Here is a 21,517-nt window from a genome sequence, read left to right as displayed (position 1 = left end):
TAGTAGTAGAAGTAGTAATAGTAGTAGTATTTCTATATTGATCCCCAGGGGAAATTGCATAAAATCACAGGATGCTTCTAATTCCTCTTATGTGATGTTATGTCAAATGTTTGTTTTGTGTTATATGTTCATGTTTCTTGGGGATATTAATGATTTGCCTTTTTTTTTATAGACTTCCTTGTTCTGCTGAACGCATACACGCACACGCGTACGCACGAACATACACACACACACACACACACACACAGAGAGAGAGAGGGAGAGAAAGGAAGCTGTGGGACAGATGATGGAAAATAGGTCTTTGTGTTTATTTAGCAGCTTTGTCAAAGATTGAGTTGGAGTTGGGAGACGGGGTCAACATGAGGGGCGATGGACATGGTCACTAGAACATTCTTTAAACAGGCAAATATTCATTATTTTCATATGGCAGCCAGAGCACAGAGTAGCATTCCTCTATGGAACTAACTGTGCTGTACTTTATTTTATTTTTACATGCATCTTTTATCTTTGTATGAAAAGTCAGCTGCTGTAAAAAATTAAAATTAAAAAATTAAAAGCAAGCTGAATATAATGAGTTCAACGATTCCCTTGTCTGTGTTGATCTTTCCCACTATCCCTAGCTTACAGAAGAGAACAGGGTTCCAGGAGATAAAGCTACATATTTATCACCAAAACTGGACTGAAATCACAGCTCTATGTCATGAGATGCCAACATGTCGCTAATTATACTAACCATTCTTTCAGAGGTGGTTTTTTTTTCAGTCCACAAAGATACAGACCATTACAATCCCCTTCTACAGTCTGCATCCAGAGAAAACTGACTTAAGCTCTCTTCAAATTCTCTGTACTGTGGTACTGTCAAGCTCTCAGTTTGTCATTGTTGTGATCACAGTGCATTCTCATAGTTTCTCATGACCTGGTGCAGCACCTACTTCATACAGTATTCTGTGCATTATAGTTGGCTAATATCTCTTTTGACGATAAGCAAGGTGAATTCTGATTGGTTATACTCCCTTTGGGAAATGAGTAAAATCGGTTCTGATTGGCTGTGTCCCTATGCGTAAGCGTCTGTAGGTGTCTTTGTAGCTGGTCTTCGTGGTCTCTGCTCGTCTCCAGTGTTGGGTTCATGGAGGTTCAGTGTTCAGGGAGGTTCAGTTCCAGTCACCTGCTGATGAGAGTGACCACCAGGGGCAGCAGAGCTGTTGTGAGTGGGGCGGACAGGCTGACTGCTGATCCACACTCCATGGCGTTCTCCTGCAGGACAAACAGGGAAGAGTCACTGGTGGTACACACACACACACACACAATACAGCTGGCATACATGTAAACATGTCTTCAACAAGCATACACACACACTACACTAACACACCACACACTAACAGGGGCGGACTGGCCATCGGGAGCACCGGGAATTTTCCAGGTGGCCTGGCACGCCAACTGGCCTGGCCCGCGGTGAATGGCCTGCCCCCCCCCCCCCCCCCCGTCAACAAATCGCCCAGCACCCACCCCACCCCCTCCCCGTAAACAAATCGTGCAGCACCCCCCCAGCACCCCCTATTCACCCAGTCCAGCCCTGCACACTAACACACACATACACACACGTATGCAGGCAAGCCCACAATACCTCAGCGTGGAAAGGATGACAAGAGTCTGGCTTCTTCCTGTCCTTCTGAAACTTCAGCCTACCACATTTCAGGGACTCGTTGTGTTCACAGGGGTTAAGGGTTTAAATCCAGACAAACCAAACATCTCTACGATTTAACAGACAGAAAATGGAGTCAAATAGAACCAGCTGTGGTCATTCAAACCTATTGTGAAAACTACTGGAATGTAACCAAACTGAAAGAAAAAATAAACATAGCTTGACTTGTCACCAGACGTTGGGAGGTTGTGGCTTAGGAGGTAGAGCGGGCTGTCCAGTAACCGCAGGGTCAGCGGTTCGAACCCCAGCTCCTCTTGTCCACATGTCGAAGTGTCCTTGAGCAAGGCACTGAACTCCAAATTGCTCCCATTGAGCAGGCTAGCACCTTGCATGGCAGCTTCCGCCATTGGTGTGTGAATGTGTGTGTGAACGGGTGAATGAGAGGCCATTGTAAGGTGCTTTGGATAAAAGCATTATATAAGTGCAGTCCATTTACCATTTATCATTTACGTTCCCTAATAGCGTGACCTTAGTCCGACACCAAACTTGGGGTAGTACATTTACATATATGTAAATATATACAGTTAATATCCATCCAGGGGCAAACGCTGGACATCACAGCAAAGTTACATGTCCTGTTATACCACAGCAATTAAAGACCAGAGAATCTACACCCGGTTAACAAACCTCTATCTACCTACAGTATCTATGGTATCACGTTCACACGGCCTGATGCCACCTGACATGTGGAAGGATATACATGATCTCAATGGGCTCCATGGAAACCACGGGGGCGGACCTGCAGTCACACTTGTTGTCCACGACAACCATGAAGAGGTTGCTGCTGGGAATCTGCTGGATGACAAAGGACCTGGAGGAGAGAGAGAAAGAGAGAGAGAGAGAGGGGGCGAGAGAGAGATGGACAGAGAGAGGGAGAGAGAGAGGGAGAGAGAGAGATGGACAGAGAGAGGGAGGGAGAGAGAGGGGGGTAGAAAGAGAGGGAGAGAGAGAGAGGGGGTAGAGAGAGAGATGGACAGAGAAAGAGGGAGAGAAAGATTGACAGAGAGAGAGGGAGAAGGGGGAGAGGGAGAGAGGTGGACAGATAGAGGAGAGAGATGGGGAGAGAGAGATGGACAGAAAGAGAGGGAGAGAGATAGAGAAAGAGACAGAGGTAGAGACACACAGACAGAGAGAAAGATAGAGAGACAGAGAAGGAGAGAGAGAGAGAGAGTTCAACATCAAGGTTGATTACCAGGTCTTTCGTATTCCTTGCATCTTCTCATCACTTGCTTCTCAAAAGACAGGGAGGAGAGAGGAGGCCAACAACCCAGACCAGCCTACAGACTCAGTCCTACTGTCTACCTGCCGTTGGTGCTTAGTTGATTCCCCTAACAAGTCCTTGGTACAAGTGCTTAACATCTATGGTAGTCTACAGGATGAGCAGTCCCTTAGGGCCCGCTATGGTAGTCTATGAGCAGCAGGCCTACCTTACACAGCCCTCACAGTCGATGTTTCCCGTGGTCTCTTTGATGGTGCGCTCAGACACAAACCCAGGGTACTCTGTATCACAGGGTACCATCATTGTCTTCCCCTGAGACCTTTGGGCTGTATATGACATTTGTTAGAGTTAATAGACACACACACACGCACACACACAATAAATGAATGTGAGATACAGTATGTTTTGGTAGCGTGAGACAGAGAAGTGTGCAAAGCAGACGTGTGTGGGTTAATCTCGACTTCTGTATATCCACCAGAAGACATTTCTATGTAAGACTTACTACCATTCAGATTGCTAACTTTGCTAGCGTAAGTGAATGGAAAATAGCGCAAATTGCGGCTAGAAATTGCAGCTGCTGTCACCTACAGGGTGGACAATAGAACAGAATGCACTACGTAACTCTGGACAACGCCGACCAACGGCGAAATATACAGCCGGAATGCTGGCGCGAGGTAGAATGTCCAGAGAGCTGCGTTTGTGTCAGCGCGGGGTTCTGTTCTGTTCAGTACTTCTGTTGGCTGTCTGGACTTGGGTGCAGTAGATATGAACGCCGGAGTGGCCAAAACGCACATCTCTGTACTGCAACAGTATTCTGCTTTAAAATCAGCCAAATGTAAACTCTTTTTTTTTTTAATCCGTCCGTCACCAAATATGAACACTGTCAGGCTGACGGTGTCCGAGGAAAATGCAAACAGGTCCAGATACCCAGATACGGAGAGTTGCTCTTTACTTTGTTAGATGCTCACCTTTCACAGTGAGGTCGACATTCCACCAGCTGTACAGGTTGAACTCCAGCAGAAATCTGTGGAGAAGAAATTGTAATGGATTTAACTGATGTAGTTAAAAAGGATTTACCAAGATTCGCTCAAACAGGTTAAGTCTGGTTTATTGAGAAAACATACGAGCGCAAGGACTTCAGGACAACGCACATGAGTGGTATCCCAAAGAAGTGGCCGCAGCCTTATCTTGTGCAGCCTTATATTCAAGCAAACACAGGTATGGCGCTTTGAGGATGTGATTGGCTAACCCATTGTACGTCATATGAAATGGCAGGCGTGGTCGAGAATACAGACACGTGACATGAGAAAAGGCGATAATTTCTTGGAGACAAAGGGACAAAGGATGGTTATTCTGGAGTAGACATATTTCTAGGTGTGTGGACCTCCTGGAGGTCATCCTGTCATGAATTAGGTTAGCACAGCTATGTGAAAGGTTGAGGGAGGTGGTGAATTACAAAAGGAGATGATGAAACTATAATTTCTATGACAAAATCACAAGCATTTGCTGTATATCCCAAAACGACCTAGCAGTGTAGTGGAGGGTTTATGGCAGAATACAGAGCAAACCCACGTCTTTACCCACAGACAGCCAGTACACCCATCTTATCCACCAATGATGTAAAAACGGAACAATTTCAGAATGTTTGCTATTAGTTACCCACTTCTTCAGTCACCACTGTCACTGCCATTACAGTAATTAATGTGCATATCAATACTAAAGCAATGCATTCATATATTTCTCACATGACTAGTTCAGTCAGGAGCCATTTCACCAGAGAGAACGGCTGAAACAGAAGAGAAAGAATAATGTTTATTAGTGTCAAATGATCTGCAACTGTGAGGTGCATACTGCATATATTAATTCAGCACACACACACACACACTTTCTCTCTCACACACACACACATATATACCCACAGAGCAAAGACAGGACTAGACAGGACAGAGCAAAGACAGGACTAGACAGGACAGAGCAAAGACAGGACTAGACAGGACAGAGCAAAGACAGGACTAGACAGGACAGAGCAAAGACAGGACTAGACAGGACAGAGCAAAGACAGGACTAGATAGGACAGAGCAAAGACAGGACTAGATAGGACAGACCAAATACAGGACTAGATAGGACAGCAAAGACAAGACTAGACAGGACAGAGCAAAGACAGGACTAGACAGCACAGAGCAAAGACAGGACTAGACAGGACAGAGCAAAGACAGGACTAGACAGGACAGAGCAAAGACAGGACTAGACAGGACAGAGCAAAGACAGGACTAGACAGGACAGAGCAAAGACAGGACTAGATAGGACAGCAAAGACAGGACTAGACAGGACAGAGCAAAGACAGGACTAGACAGGACAGAGCAAAGACAGGACTAGACAGGACAGAACAAAGACAGGACTAGACAGGACAGAACAAAGACAGGACTAGACAGGACAGCAAAGACAGGACTAGACAGGACAGAACAAAGACAGGACTAGACAGGACAGAGCAAAGACAGGACTAGACAGGACAGCAAAGACAGGACAGCAAAGACGGGACAGTGTAAATGAGCAGTGCAAAATACAAAATGGTGTGCAATGTGTGTACAGTATAAACAGTATGTGAACAATGCGTGAATGTGTGCGCGATGTCAGTGCAGTCACTAGTCAGAGGGGGGGCGGGGCTTACTGATGAATGTGCTGCCACTTCAGAGGGGGGCGGGGCTTACTGATGAATGTGCTGTCATAAGAGTGTCAAGTCAAGTCAAGTTGTCCACTGATTAAATACACTGATAAAGTGTTGATGATGTGTTTGGTGACTGAAGTGACGTCTGTTGAATGGATCAGGGTGATCATGACACTTACATCTGACAGAGCACGCGCGCTGTCACTACTCCCAGCAAAGTCTCTACACACAGCCTGGTAGTCAAACAGCGGGATCCTACACAGAGACAAGACAGTGAGGCCAGTGTGTGTGTGTGTGTGTGTGTGTGTGTGCATGTGTGTGTGTATGTTTGTGGTAGTGTGGGTGTGTTTGAATTAATGTGTGAGAGCCAGAGAGAGAGAGCCAGAGAGAGAGAGAGAGAGAGACAGAGAGAGAGAGAGAGAGAGAGAGGGAGACAGAGAGAGAGAGAGAACGAGAGAGAGAGAGAGAAGAAGAAGTGGGGGACAGAGAAAGGAAGAGAGTGTGTGTGTGTGTGTGTGTGTGTGTGTGTGTGTGTGTGTGTGTGTGTGTGTGTGTGTGTGTGTGTTCTCTGACCTTTTGAATGAGCCCATCAGTAGCAGCTTGTTCATCACAGCTCCTTCCACCTCTCCAAAGAACCTCCCTGTCTGAGAGAGGAGGGTTATTTTACATGCTGGGAGGACACAACCACACACACACACACACACACACAAACACACACACACACACACACACACACACACAACCACACACACACATACACATAACACACACAAACACACACACACACACAGACAGACACACATAATCACGCACACACACACACACACACACACACACAACCACACACACTCACACACACAACCACACACAGACACACACACAACCACACACACACACACACACACAACCACACATACACACACATAAACACACACAACCACACACAGACACACAACCACACACAATCACACACACAACCACACACAGACATACACACAACCACACGCACACACAACACCACACGCACACACAACACCACACAGACACGCACACACAACAACACACACAACCACACACACACAGACACACACTCACACAACCACACACACACTTACACAACCACGCACACACACATACACACACACACACACACACACTTATGCCTTTGTGTATGAAATACACTACTGTATATAAATAAAGTTATTTTTATTTGATTCGATGGTACCTGAGAGTTATCTTCAGTGACCAGGATGAAGCCATTGTTGTCTATGAGGTAACACTTGATGTCCTAACAGCAAGAAAGACCGAGAGATCAAATACAAATCATCAAACAACAACATGAGAAAGAGAGAGAGAGATAGAACAGAACAGAAAGGACACAGGAAGTGCTACTAGAGGGACAGGAAGAGAGAGACAGACTCCACCTCGTTATCACAGCTGATGGTGCATTTCCCATCCAGAGCAGCACACTGATTTAGACAACATGAAACAAGGCGTTAGGTCAACAGTCACAGTCATGTATAGCTGTAGTATTACTGTAGTATGATGGAAGTATCATGGTAGTATTATAATGTCTGTGTATTTACCTGTCTACTGGCAGTCCAGAACTTTCTCTGGAAGAAATCCAGCTTCATCTGGATCCCCACAGCTGAGAAAACAAAGACTCAGATCACAGTCTGTGCTCTGGACGGTCTTAAAATAGGGCAATAAACTTAGAATTTACCAACTTATGACTAGAAACTGTTGAGTATCTTACCAGCAACAATGGGGGACTTTCTGTCATCAAGCAGTTGAATGGCTGTGCTGGCCAGAACCACACCCTTATTCTCTGATACTGCTGTAAAAACACAAGCAACACAAACTTTACCTCGAAGCAAAGTCAATACAAAGTTTGCTGAACGCAAAAGAGACGAGGCTCCTTCCTGCTATAGTTCCTGCTGAACACTAGATGGCGCTGTGCCCAAACATTTACACCCTGATCAGATTTAGGGACCCCCACGGTAATCCTGCTCACAGTTCCAGTAATGGAAACAGCCGGATGTGTCATGGGATCCTATCTATGATGATAACAATCCAGGTAATACCCCAGACCGGGTGCGGTGTATAACCTGGGGAGGGGGGGGGGGGTCTTTTAGCTTGTTAGAGGCTGTAGTTCTCAGAGTCTCTATGAGGAATGGAGCAGGGAAAGTGTAGGTAGTGAACATGGAACAGAGCTGAGATCCTGACGTTCCCTCCTCCCTCCACGGGGAAAAGTGGGGGCCATTAATTACACACAACGGTGAGTAGAGGGAGACGAGCTTCACTACTCGCCCCGCCAGAAGAAAATATGAGGAAAAATTCCACCAGAGATACATACACACGATAATACTACAGGAAGCTATTCAGAAGGAAAGACAAACATATTTTGATAGGAAATTCTACCAGAGTGTGAGGGTAGACAAGCAGAGATAAGCTATAGATTGATTAAGGTAACGTGAATAACTACAAAAAACACAGTATACAGGCTGAGAGAGAGGGAGAGAGAGAGAGGGAGAGAGAGAGGGGGGGGGTACTTATATAGATATACAGTACTAGGTATACTGCATGCTAGACTTTGGGGATCAGCTTAAAGGTACTGTAGGGTTAGGGTTAGGCTTAAGGGTATACTGTATTAATGTTTATGTAAGTGAGGTTCTTCAAGAACTGGTGGGCAGAACTATTCAAATTTGACTGGCCATTTCCAGAGGGAAAATGACAAATTCAACCTTCAACAACATTAGGCAGAACAAAGCTGTTGAGTATCTAGTTCCAGTAACAGCTGGGTCAGGTTCTGTCTGGTTCCAGTAGGCTACTGTATGTTAGGTCCAGTAGCAGGATGTCAGGTTAGATATGTTTACTACGTAGGCTAGGTGTGTATACTAGGTTAGGTATGTGTACTAGGTTAGGTCTGTATACTAAGCTAGGTGTGTATACTAGGCTAGGTTTGTATACTAGGCTAGGTTTGTATACTAGGTTACATATGTATACTAGGTTAGGCGTGTACTGTATACTAGGTAAAATGTGTATACTAGGTTAGGTGTGTATACTAGGTTAGGTGTGTATACTAGGTTAGGTGTGTATACTAAGCTAGGTGTGTATACTAGGTTAGGTGTGTATACTACGTAGGTTCGGTGTGTATACAGTACTAAGTTAGGTGTGTATACTAGGTTAGGTGTGTATACTAGGTTATGTGTGTATACTAGGTTAGGTGTGTACACTAGGTTAGGTGTGTATACTAAGTAAGGTGTGTATACTAGGTTAGGTGTGTATACTAGGCTAGGTGTGTATACTAGGTTAGGTGTGTATACTAGGTTATGTGTGTATACTAGGTTAGGTGTGTACACTAGGTTAGGTGTGTATACTAAGTAAGGTGTGTATACTAGGTTAGGTGTGTATACTAGGCTAGGTGTGTATACTAGGTTAGGTGTGTATACTATACCTGAGCCGAACGGGATGGAGTAGACGAAGGTGCCTGGAACCTGCTCTGCTGCTCTCTTGTACCACAGGGGGAAGTGGTCGGCGTTGAACACACCCTCCTTGTCCTTCGCTGTCAGGAAGTCTCTGAGGAGAAACAGGAAAAAGGAAGTATCAAGGTAGGTTGGTATTAGAATGGCAAGAAAGACTACGGTAAGCTGCAAAAAAAAAAGAGAACAAAAAGAGATTTTAGAGAACTCTTTGGGGTCTTTTTATAGCTCATTATCATACAGGTGTCTCACAGTTTTACTCAGTGATTGGTCCAATGTTCTGCATTGTACTCACTGATTGGACAGATGCTCTGGGCCCACAAAAAGGTTGGTTCTGGAGAGGCCCGTGCGTGTTCCCAGGTAGGCTATCTCCACACCTTTGTCAGAGTTTCTGCATGAATGATGGATACCAACAAGTTATTAGGACAGATCACAATACTGTGCGTGCATGTGAGTGTGTGTGTAATGGAGTTTGTGTAAACAAATGTCCATCAACACCACAAAATCGCTAGCTTTTCAGCAGCATAGCTGGCTAAAGTGATTATTTATGAGAGGCGTTTGCGTCGGCGAGTCCGACTTCGAGCCCAGCAGCGGGCAAGGGAGGGAGGAAGCCGTACTGACGAGCAACACAGCGGAACCCGCGACAGTGGTGCTGTGGACTCCGCATACCCGGCTGAGCTCAGGTCCACCAGCTGGGGTCGCTGGGGTCCAGTACTTGGAGTGGGTTTAGGTGGGCGAGTGTAACCGAGTTGAATAGGTCGAACATCGCTAGCTTTGCGGTGCTGTAGCCGGCGAAAGCGGTGTTTAGGAGAGGCGCTCCGAGATCCAATCCTGCATGGGTAAGGGAGGCTGGAAGCTATACTGACGCGCGACCTATGACCTGCGACCTGTGACCTGTGCTCACTCTGACTTGTTGAGGGCCAGGCCGGTCCAGTAGGCCTCCAGGGGGGCTGTGACCACAGCATCAAACAACACCTCCTGAATCAGCTCTCTGTCACCTAAAACACAGTCAGATACACACTGCAGATTATAATCCACATCATACCACAAGGTACATACATTTCCAAGTTATTTAATCAGATCACAGTACAAAATCCAAGTGAATAACTCTCATGGGTCTGGCGTTGAGACTACCAATCACTTGAAATCTGTATTGTGATCTGATTAAATAACCTGGAAATGCATGTAATCCGTGGTGGAAATGTATGTAATCCGTGGTACCATGGATTACATACATTTCCAGGTTTTTTAATCAGATAATCCAAGTGAGCGGTAGTCTCAACGTCAGACCCATGAAAGTTCTATCTCTGATACACTACGTGAGCTACGCTAACTACGCTACTGCATGCTGCAGATCTCTCTCTGGGTCTGGGACACTTCATGCAAAAATCTGGCATTCAAATCCTGGCAATTCTTTGGTAGCGCCGGAATCCCGGCAACACCAATCAGTAATGACTTTTGCGATCAGGCGTTCCCACCCAACCTGGCCCCGCCCATCTAACCTGGGCTAGCATCTCTCATTTGCTGCTACGACCTGTCACTCTTTCAATTTTGACCTGTCGACACGCCCTCAGAACACCAGCTTGGGCGGCGAAGTGGCACAGACTCTATTATGTAGTACGCGGAGCGCAGCGATTCAGAGTAATATTAGAGTCTGGAGAGAGACTGAGTGGGCGGTGAGTGAGGTTAGGAGGCCGGGGGAGAGGGTCACTCACACTTGAGGTGCGGCCGGCGGCCGGTCAGGTAGAGCTTGATGGCCTGAATCTGGGTCAGGTAGCGATGCTCGTGGTGCTCATCTGTGTTACAGTAGGTCCTGTGGTCCCAACACACGCGCACACACACACGCGCACACACACACACACACACACAAACACACACACACACACACACACACACACACACACTGTTATATCATAGCACAAGCACACTGTTATATCATAGGCCTCAATATACTGGGTGATGTAGCCTACATAATGCATTAACAAGTCTTGCGTTACCATTCATCTGCCAGGGCGACATCTGGCTGTTCCAGGTCATGGAGCCCTGGAAAAGACACACACGCGCGCACACACACACACACACACACACACACACACACATACACACACATACGCACACAAAGCATGTATAACAGTGTGTGTGTGTGTGTGTGTGTGTGTGTGTGTGTGTGTGTGTGTCTGCGTGTGTGTGTGTCTGCGTGTGTGTACGTATGTGTGTGTGTGTGTGTGTGTAGGTGTGTGTGTGTGTGTGTAGGTGTGTGTGTGTGTTGTACTCACCGGCCTCCACAGACACATTTCCCCTGAAGAAGAACTTCCCATGACCTCTGGACAGAGCCACGCCCACACTGAGACACACACACACACACACACACACACACACACACAGACACACACACACACAATGTTATATCCAACACAGAGACAGAGACACATTGCAGTGGCCCTATATATATATATATATATATATATATATATATATATAGGTATATAGATCAGCAGATATACGGTATATAGATCAGCACATATACTGTACAGTATATAGATCAGCACACACACCTGAAGGGAGTTCCCTTGATGTCAGTGTAGTAGTAGTCATTGTGCATCTTCAGGAGACGTTTCTGAGAGAGAGGAGAGGAGAGGAGAGGAGAGGAGAGGAGAGGAGAGGAGAGGAGAGGAGAGGAGAGGAGAGGAGAGGAGGGGAGGGGAGAGGAGAGGAGAGGAGAGGAGAGGAGAGGAGAGGAGAGGAGAGGAGAGGAGAGGAGAGGAGAGGAGAGGAGAGGAGAGGAGAGGAGAGTGTTATTTTTATTGATCATCTCATAGACATTGATTATTTTGATTACATGGATTATCTTATGTCTTATTAGATTTTGCTGTATAAGATAAAAAAACGAAACTCTGGCTGCACTAAGCTGAACTCGGTCATCACTCGGTCATAGCTAGGGCACTCACAGTGCTCCACACAAGGGCACATGATGCCTCGTACCAACTATGAATCATGACTGGGGGCCTTCAGCAGTAGGGAGAGAACGCGGTTGCCAGATAAGGTCAGAATGTGGGGAGAGTTGGGAAGAATATTGTAAAAGGCCAAAAACGTGTTTATAAAAAGAAGGGAAAAAAGGTCCACTAGGATTCTCTGAAATCCAACATTGTAACGTGTTCTCATCTTGTACCCGATACCACAGTTAGACTCAAGTATGTCTGTGAAACCATTAGAGCAAAGTAATTTCAGTGGGTGGATTAAAAAAAAATGTTTTAAAGGGGGTGTTGGTCAAGTTCAAAGGTGTGAACGTTAAGGATGATATCAGACCCTCTTTTGAGCTCAGAGGCCAAGAACTCAGTTGGCTCCCAGGACCCACACTCCGTTTGTTGCTGTATGAACGTTGAGAAGAGCAATACAACTTTTCTGCACCAGACTCTGCTAGATTCCAGTGCTTTCCTTTTGAACTTTGAAAATTGATTGAAACCTCAAGAGGAGAGGAGAGGAGAGGAGAGGAGAGGAGAGGAGAGGAGAGGAGAGGAGAGGAGAGGAGAGGAGAGGAGAGGAGAGGAGAGACAGACAGACAGACAGACAGACAAACTTACCCCTTTGTCCACGGAGACAGACAGACAGACAGACAGACAGACAGACAGACAGACAGACAGACAAACTCACCCCTTTGTCCACTGTCTTCTTGACCTCCATGGAGAAGGTTCCAGTCCTCCTGTTCACCATGGCATTACGCAGCTGAGAGAATAAAGACAGATGACTCACTGTACTCACCTCACACTAGTGTTGCGTGCGGGAATACGTGTGAACAGTGGTTCCGGTGTGAACTGTGTTTGTGTGGGTGTGCGTGCGTGTGTGTGTGTGTGTGTGTGTGTGTGTGTATGAAGACGTACAAAGTCATCCTTGTCCTCCCACTCCACCTCTGACAGGTCAACACTGCTGTAGTTGGGCTTCCTCTTCCTCTTCTGACCCTCCCGATACAGCTACATGAACACACACACACACACACACACACAACATGAGATAGCTTTTCTATCTGTCACTGGAAAAAGGATGGGTTTTTTTTACCAGCTTTTGTGCATAAAACTTTTTTCTTTTTTTTCAATCAAATTCTTTCTATGCCTTTTCTTTTTTTAGTCAAATCTAATTATCTAGTAGATTAATAAATAGTAGACTAAGTAATTCTGCACAAAGCGTCAATTCATTCCTTATTGTTTGAACACCAAGTATCGTCCAGCCACTTTCACAATACTACCAACCCAACTGATGTGTCTTGTTCTCTATCTGATAGATTTCTGCCCCCTGCTGCCTCGCCCTGCATCATGACGTGATGTTTCTGAGGTCGCTGGAGCCCGACGTCTCAGCAGCTACCGGCACAGCCTACTGCCCCCTGCTGAGCGGCCTGACTGGACACAGGAGAGATCCCTCTCTGCTAACAGGGTGCCGACTGAACTGTGAAAAGAGCTTTAGGACATACAGTGTCTTACACCAGTACACCTGGCCTGTCTTACACCAGTACACCTGGCCTGTCTTGCACCAGTACACCTGGCCTGTCTTACACCAGTACACCTGGCCTGTCTTACACCAGTACACCTGGCCTGTCTTGCACCAGTACACCTGGCCTGTCTTACACCAGTACACCTGGCCTGTCTTACACCGGTACACCTGGCCTGTCTTACACCAGTACACCTGGTCTGTCTTACACCAGTATTCCTGGCCTGTCTTACACCAGTACACCTGGTCTGTCTTACATCAGTACACCTGGTCTGTCTTACACCAGCACACCTGGCCTGTTTTACACCAGTTCACCTGGCCTGTTTTACACCAGTGCACCTGGTCTGTCTTACACCAGTACACCTGGCCTGTCTTACACCAGTACAACTGGTCTGTCTTACACCAGTATTCCTGGCCTGTCTTACACCAGTACACCTGGTCTGTCTTACATCAGTACACCTGGTCTGTCATACACCAGCACACCTGGCCTGTCTTACACCAGTACACCTGGCCTGTCTTACACCAGCACACCTGGCCTGTCTTACATCAGTACACCTGGTCTGTCTTACACCCATGGGCGTAACCATGCATTCACTGGAGGGGACATGTCCCCTGGAATATTGAAATATGCCAATCTGTCCCCCTCAATAATATACAGTAGACAATTTTTTTTTAAATGCTCTCGTTTTTTAAACCTTGTCCATGGATCTGTGTCATATTTCCTATTTATTTTCAAATTATTTCTGTTGGAAAACAAGTGTGTGAGATGAGACCCCCCCTGTAGTCTACAGTTAGTTTGTTCCAACCTGCTCACAGACAGCAGCGCGCGGCACACAGTGCACGCTGACAGAGCTTCATGTGAGGGAACAGGGAACGAAAGAGCTTCCATGCGGTACTTGACTGTTGTCTGTGAACTGTGATAATTGAATGGCGGCACGCACATTAACCCAAGATAACTACCATGTTCTTTAATAAAGGCTACTTTTCTCTCAAAAAGCAGCTTTTTTAAATGATAGCATAGGTAACGTTAGAGCTGCTCAATTTCCTAGCTAGCACTGATCTGGAGCACACATTGTTGTGACAAAATGAATTTGGCTAACCAGAACTCGGTTGTCTGATTTTAAACACTTGCTAGTCTATTAATGTTCACTAATGTAGCTATAGCCAAGTTATCTCAGAATCAGCAGATCTCTCAACTTTCTAATCTAATGGTGCGTTTATCATTGGGAACTTGGATGTTCTCAGTTCCTGGCATCACACAACACTCCTACCCAGACAGCAACAAGCTGATCTGGGCCTGATGATCTGTAGCTACTAGATCTGGAGCCCATATCGCTCAGATCTGGCTCAGATTCTTGCTCTCTGGGTGGCTAAATAAACCTTTTTTATTGGTCGATCATATTGTTGCCACTGTATTATTTCGTATCAATCTTATATCCCACAATGCATGAGCTTACAAATTGGACATTGTAAAGGGAAATTAACTGGCTTTCCCATTTTGATTGGAAGTCTATGGGACTGTGCACAATGATTTCAATGGTCTAGACTAGAATTCGTACAATTTATTCAAGATATGGAAACTATTCCTTTTCTAGTTGCATTTGTGACTAAAATAGATTTGTGCGAGATTTGTAGAAAAAAAAAAGATTTGTGCGAGCAGACTCTCCTATCGCACTGCGATATTTCAACCATTTGTGTGATTGTAGCCTATACTGGCTTGATACATGTCAACATACAACTAACTTGTAATAAAATAGAATATTCCAGTTAGGATCATCATCAGTCAGTCATTGTTCTTCTGGTAAAATTATATCTTGTCATAATTTAGGCAGCACGCAGAGATAGGGAGAGACCCCATGGCGAGAGAGAGACAGTGTCCTGTGGGGAGTCTGGGGACACAGATGATCAGGTAAGAAAATGGACAGTGAGACTGAAAACAGCTGGATACAATTGTTTTAACCTACAGTAAGCCTACATGTCAGCAGTCAATAGCCTACAATTAGCTTTAACTTCAACCATCAATGGAGCCCACCAAAAGAAGCAGGAAACCTTCCGGCAGGGCACGTTTAGCAAACGGCAACAAAAAAATAAAAGTCACCTTATGAGCATTGTCCCCCCCAAAGTTTACAATATGGTTACGCCCCTGCATACACCAGTACACCTGGCCTGTCTTACACCAGTACACCTGGCCTGTCTTACACCAGTACACCTGGCCTGTCTTACATCAGTACACCTGGCCTGTCTTACACAAGCACACCTGTCCTGTCTTACACCAGTACACCTGGCCTGTCTTACACCAGTACACCTGGCCTGTCTTACACCGGTACACCTGGCCTGTCTTACACCAGTACACCTGGCCTGTCTTACACCAGTACACCTGGCCTGTCTTACAACAGTATTCCTGGCCTGTCATCCAGTAGAACCCGTCTCCTGCCTCGTGTGGTCAGCTCATCCTGGTCTTCCGAAATGTTCACTCTGCCTTGACACAAACTGCTAGATCTCCAGTGTGAAAGTGTATTTTTCTAAAATTCCTTTTTGAAATTGTAGGTTGCCTTTTAAACATTCCGCCACTGGGTGACACATAAAAACTAGCATTTGGGCTAACTCTGGCTCATATGCAGCTTGTCTGTTTGATTTGTCTGCATTGTCTCTGATAAATAAACCAAAACACAAAAATAAACCAGTAAATGAGTTATCCAGGTGGGACCTCCCTGATCTGAGTTATCCAGGTGGGATCTCCCTGATCTGAGTTATCCAGGTGGGACCTCCCTGATCTGAGTTACCCAGGTGGGATCTCCCTGATCTGAGTTATCCAGGTGGGATCTCCCTGATCTGAGTTATCCAGGTGGGATCTCCCTGATCTGAGTTATCCAGGTGGGATCTCCATGAGGACTTGAACAGAACACAGACTGGACATACAGAATAGGCCCCTGCGCCACGCTGTGATGTGATCTGATAGCTGGAACACCCAGAGTTGTCAGAGGACACATCGGATGAATAGGAATAAATAATTCGGTCTAAGAGCTTAAATAAGAAAATTTGGCATTATTTTTTTTTATTTTTTTCATCATAGTCTTTAATGGAGTAAATAATTGATTAGGCTGTAATCAATGTGAATGTTTTAATGTGTCTGGGTCAGCCTGGCAACACAGTCACAGCACAACCGAGGGGAGCAGGGATACACTCACAGTAAGCACATGGACCAGAACACACACACACACACACTATGTAAAGAGGACAGGTATGGCACTGTACATTGACACACGCACACACACCACACACACAGATCCACTAGCACAGGTTCCCAGTGGGACGGCGGCGTCCCAGAGTGTGTGAGTGGCTGTGGTGGGTGTGGCCTCAGTCAGGGGAGGGTTACCTCTGGTTAGGCCCAGCCCAGCCCAGGCTGCCCTATGATTGGCCAATATCCCTGCATGCGTACATCAAAGGAAAAGGTGGGGATTACAGACCATACCAGCCCCATCGTACCTCCCAGCTGACACACACACACACACACATGCACGCACGCACACAAACACACACACACACGCACACCCACTACATGTGTTCACGCACACACGCACACACACACACGCACACACACACACACACACACACCCACTAGATGTGTTCACGCACACACTCACACGTACACACACACACACACACACACACACCTTAGTCATGTTCCAGAGTGGCTCCTTTCAACACAGTGTTTTGTGGCAGTAATGTTGGGCTGATGTTACAGTGTAGTATTATTATAGCGTAGTCTTGTATAGAGGGCAGAGGAGTGTGTGTGTGTGTGTGTGTTTGTTTAAGAGGACAGAGGACTGTGTGTGTGTGTGTTTGTTTAAGAGGACAGAGGACTGTGTGTGTGTGTGTGTGGGTGTGTGTGTGTGTGTTTGTTTAAGAGGACAGAGGACTGTGTGTGTGTGTGTGTGTGTGTGTGTTTGTTTAAAGTCCCAGTTAACCAAAATCAGAGATTTGCTTGAAAACACATTCTATGTGTTAGTGATGCATTGCTGATAACATGTAAAAATGGGATGAACCATGTGTAGTACTGAATTGTGAATTTAGACCAGTTTTGTTTTTTTGACCAGTTTTGATTTCTGGATTTTCTGGGCGGACTTAAAACGGTACCGGATGACGTAGAGCGGTGTTCTTAGCATATCCCCGCCCTAACACTATATAAAGCTAGAATGGATTTGAATCTTCGGTTCTCCTGCTCAATCTTGAGTCTAGAATTAGCTAGTTTTAACCAACAGTCTAGAATTAGCTAGTTTTTCTTAGTTAGCAATGCCTATGCATAAAACTAAACGAATATGCATCCTTCCTGGATGCCAGCAGAAATGGGATGATAAGGTCTCCTTCTTTCACTCCCGAGTTAAGCTGAAATGAGAAGCAAATGGTTAGCATTATTGAAGAGCCATGGTGTTACAGAGTCTGTCACCGCTAGCGCCCGCCTCTGCAGCAAACATTTCACTCCCGAAAGCTTCTGAAATTATAATATGAGGCTTTTGGGTTTCACGGACTCTCGACTGGTCCTGGTGAATTCGGCGGAGCCAACCATCTCCCTCCCCGGCCTCCATTCTCCTCCTGTCGCATCAACCTTTGGTGCCGACACCGCTGCCTTGTGTGTTTATAGCTAATTAACGTTATAACGTTAGCTAGGTAACGTAAGCAATAGGGAAATACACTGCTACGTTAATCTACAAAATGTGTCTTGACATTTATGTGGTAATGTCAGCTATGATGAATTATATTATATCTTAGGAGGAATTATAGCTAACATTAGCTATGTAGCTTGCAGATGGGAGTGTGTATATAACCTTAGTCTAGCTAACATAGCTAGCAGCACCGACCAGGCGACCACCCACCAAATAACGTTACGGATGATATATTATGACTATAAGCGTTAACTATACAGAAACTGCCTGCCATATTTGTGGCACCTGATGTGCGTATGGGTTCACCGGTAATGGTTACAGTATATTTGTCCAGCGGGAGACCGGGAGGCGGGAGCGAGGGGGATGGTTAGGTAGACCAGCTGCAGCTGGAGAAAGACGCACCCTCTCCCAGTGAAGCGGTGCTCGGCGGCTACTGGCTGAACATCCCAGTTCTGTTGGATATGAGAGGGAAAGTTGAAGCCGAGTGCTCGTTATTCTCACACATAACATTGCCAACGAGAGTGGATGAGTGTGTCCCGATTATCAACTCCGGTAGTGTTCGCTTCTTCGCGCTATCAGCGCTGTTCAAGCCAGTGACTAAAATGTACATTTTAAACGACTTTTTCCATTGATCCCAAGGGACGACAGGATCGCCTGGGAGGGATAGGAATGGGTCCGGAGGTGGCAGGGAGAAAATAGGGACAGACTCATACATTCCTCGTTGCCTGTTTTTGTATTTTGCATCTAAGGGCAGTAACACTGGCGCGTTGGTATAGAGTAGCTACAGTTTTACCTGTGTTGTTTGTCAGGAGGTAGGTTAGGAGGAAGCATCTGTGCGTTTGACTCATTAGACAAGTGTAATTTCAACTCCTCTCTGTTTTCACAAAGCTGTGCCTTCCTACCACAAAAGAGACGGCGTGCCAGTGTGACAATATGCAGACCAGAGAACGGTACTATTTGACAGGTTCTTCCCTCCACACCCCCTCCCCACGCAATTGGGTGTGGCTTCGGTGCCTTCAGCAGACACGCCCCCACGGTCTCAGACCAGAGAATGCTGCTGATTTTTAACCGATTTTGAAGCCTTATTTTATATACTTAGCAACATTTTTAATCACTCAGATTTGGCTGGGTGGTTAATGACATGTTTTCCTGTGGTGTGTGAAGTTCATAACAAAAATTTGAACTGGGTTAACCTGGACTTTAAGAGGACAGAGGACTGTGTGTGTGTGTGTGTGTGTGTGAGTGTGTGTGTTTGTTTAAGAGGACAGAGGACTGTGTGTGTGTGTGTGTGTGTTTAAGAGGACAGAGGACTGTGTGTGCGTGTGTGTGTGTGTGTGTGTGTTTAAGAGGACAGATGACTGTGTGTGCGTGAGTGTGTGTGTGTGTGTGTGTGTGTGTTTAAGAGGACAGAGGACTGTGTGCGTGTGTGTGTGTGTGTGTGTGTGTGTTTAAGAGGACAGATGACTGTGTGTGTGCATGTGTGAAGGGTGTGTTTAAGAGGACAGATGACTGTGAGTGTGTGTGTGTGTGTGTTTAAGAGGACAGAGGACTGTGTGTGTGTGTGTGTGTGTGTGTTTAAGAGGACAGAGGACTGTGTGTGCGTGTGTGTGTGTGTGTTTAAGAGGACAGATGACTGTGTGTGTGCGTGTGTGTGTGTGTGTGTGTGTGTGTGTTTAAGAGGACAGAGGACTGTGTGTGTGTGTGTGTGTGTGTGTTTAAGAGGACAGATGACTGTGTGTGTGTGTGTGTGTGTCTGTGTTTAAGAGGACAGAGTGTGTTACCAGCGGGCGCAGGTCAGGGTGGATCAGGATATAGCCGTTGTTGGTGATGGCAAATGCGTAACCATGGATACCCAGCTAGAAGAAAACAGAGTCATTGGATTCCAGAAAGCTCATTCTACTCTGTTCCATTGTCTTCTATTCTATTATTCCCTGTGAGATTACAGTAATTCACACTGTTAAGATAAGCAAAAATACACAGCTAACACACACACACACACACGCACGTGCACACACACACATTTGGTGAGAGTCCAGTACCATGTGTTTTGGGATGATCTTCATGAGTTCCTGTAGAGGAATGTCAGTTCCCACAACCCCTAGTAGAATACCCTGGTTCTTCTGTTAGGAGAGAGCAGAACGCAGAGAGAGTAGAGACATGGAGAGAGCAGAGACATGGAGAGAGCAGAGACATGGAGAGAGCAGAGACATGGAGAGAGCAGAGACATGGAGAGAGTAGAGACATGGAGAGAGCAGAGACATGGAGAGAGCAGAGACATGGAGAGAGTAGAGACATGGAGAGAGCAGAGACATGGAGAGAGCAGAGACATGGAGAGAGCAGAGACATGGAGACTCACTGTTGGCGTTCTGACATATAAGTCGCCATAAAGTCAGATTCTAGTTCATCTGGAAAGGCTTTTTAAATATTTAGCATAGAACTATTTAGTCGCAGCACATACGTGTGTAAACTTCCGCAAACTAGGTAGCCTAGCAACATATAACAATAGCTACCGTAAGTAGTTCCGCTTCCCTATTGGCCTGAATCCCCTCTGCGGATTGATCTACACATCTACAACGGTCGCGTCAATACAAGTCAATGGATTTCATAAAATGATCAATAAAACCCTACAGGATTCATACTTTGCAGAGAATTTGATGTCAGAACACCAATGGACACCAATTACCCCCTCGGTGAGCTTCTTGTCTTTGAAATCGAGAGTTTAACATGTTTATTGAATGATTTTTCAAGGTGCCCACCCACATCCATTGTATGGCTTTTATTAACATTCTTAAGCAGTTTATAAACTAGTAACTACTAACAAGTTTCTTATAAATGTCTTATAATCTAAAAAGAAACATTCATGATGCTACTATTAACACTTATACATGTCTTATTACCACATATTAATGTTAATATGTATCTTACATGGACCTTATTACCTATTAACTAATGCTTAATAAGAGTACCTTAATATAAAGTGTTACCCACATTCCCAGTAAACTGATTCTGAGACAGACAGACAGACAGACAGACAGGCAGGCAGGCAGGCAGGCAGACAGACAGGCAGACAGACAGACAGACAGGCAGGCAGACAGGCAGGCAGGCAGGCAGACAGACAGGCAGACAGACAGGCAGGCAGGCAGACAGTTTCAGAGAGAGTCAGACCGTCTCACCGTCTCATTCTTGGTGCTGAACACGGGCATGGCCACAGTGGTCATCAGACTTGGGCTATCCTTGTCTCTGAGCTGAAAGTGCAAGAGACAGAGAGATTAGCCATGCAGTCTCAGACAGACAGACAGACAGACA

At 45.8% G+C, this 21,517-nt stretch overlaps 1 protein-coding gene across 1 annotated transcript in view; it reads right to left on the bottom strand.

Moving 5' to 3' along the window:
- Window positions 1-1,161: 1,161 nt before the first annotated feature.
- Window positions 1,162-21,517, bottom strand: part of cacna2d3 (calcium channel, voltage dependent, alpha2/delta subunit 3) — a gene marked incomplete at both ends in the record, with an annotated part of 55,376 nt that continues 35,020 nt past the window's right edge. Inside the window, 24 exons of the mRNA XM_084445333.1 lie at window positions 1,162-1,254; window positions 1,625-1,709; window positions 2,403-2,513; window positions 3,130-3,247; window positions 3,890-3,945; window positions 4,667-4,707; window positions 5,766-5,841; window positions 6,160-6,230; window positions 6,812-6,874; window positions 7,011-7,055; window positions 7,173-7,234; window positions 7,343-7,420; window positions 9,044-9,165; window positions 9,364-9,459; window positions 9,973-10,066; window positions 10,784-10,881; window positions 11,066-11,111; window positions 11,345-11,412; window positions 11,624-11,685; window positions 12,720-12,791; window positions 12,947-13,036; window positions 19,996-20,067; window positions 20,251-20,331; window positions 21,385-21,456. Of these exons, the coding sequence (XP_084301459.1) occupies window positions 1,162-1,254; window positions 1,625-1,709; window positions 2,403-2,513; window positions 3,130-3,247; window positions 3,890-3,945; window positions 4,667-4,707; window positions 5,766-5,841; window positions 6,160-6,230; window positions 6,812-6,874; window positions 7,011-7,055; window positions 7,173-7,234; window positions 7,343-7,420; window positions 9,044-9,165; window positions 9,364-9,459; window positions 9,973-10,066; window positions 10,784-10,881; window positions 11,066-11,111; window positions 11,345-11,412; window positions 11,624-11,685; window positions 12,720-12,791; window positions 12,947-13,036; window positions 19,996-20,067; window positions 20,251-20,331; window positions 21,385-21,456 (1,872 nt within the window). The remainder of the gene's footprint in view (window positions 1,255-1,624; window positions 1,710-2,402; window positions 2,514-3,129; window positions 3,248-3,889; window positions 3,946-4,666; window positions 4,708-5,765; window positions 5,842-6,159; window positions 6,231-6,811; window positions 6,875-7,010; window positions 7,056-7,172; window positions 7,235-7,342; window positions 7,421-9,043; window positions 9,166-9,363; window positions 9,460-9,972; window positions 10,067-10,783; window positions 10,882-11,065; window positions 11,112-11,344; window positions 11,413-11,623; window positions 11,686-12,719; window positions 12,792-12,946; window positions 13,037-19,995; window positions 20,068-20,250; window positions 20,332-21,384; window positions 21,457-21,517) is intronic.

This window comes from Borostomias antarcticus, assembly GCF_949987555.1.
Source record: "Borostomias antarcticus genome assembly, chromosome: 11".
NCBI lineage: Eukaryota > Metazoa > Chordata > Actinopteri > Stomiiformes > Stomiidae > Borostomias > Borostomias antarcticus.
Note: the sequence above shows the minus strand (reverse complement) of the source record. Positions and strands in the feature narration are given on the sequence as shown.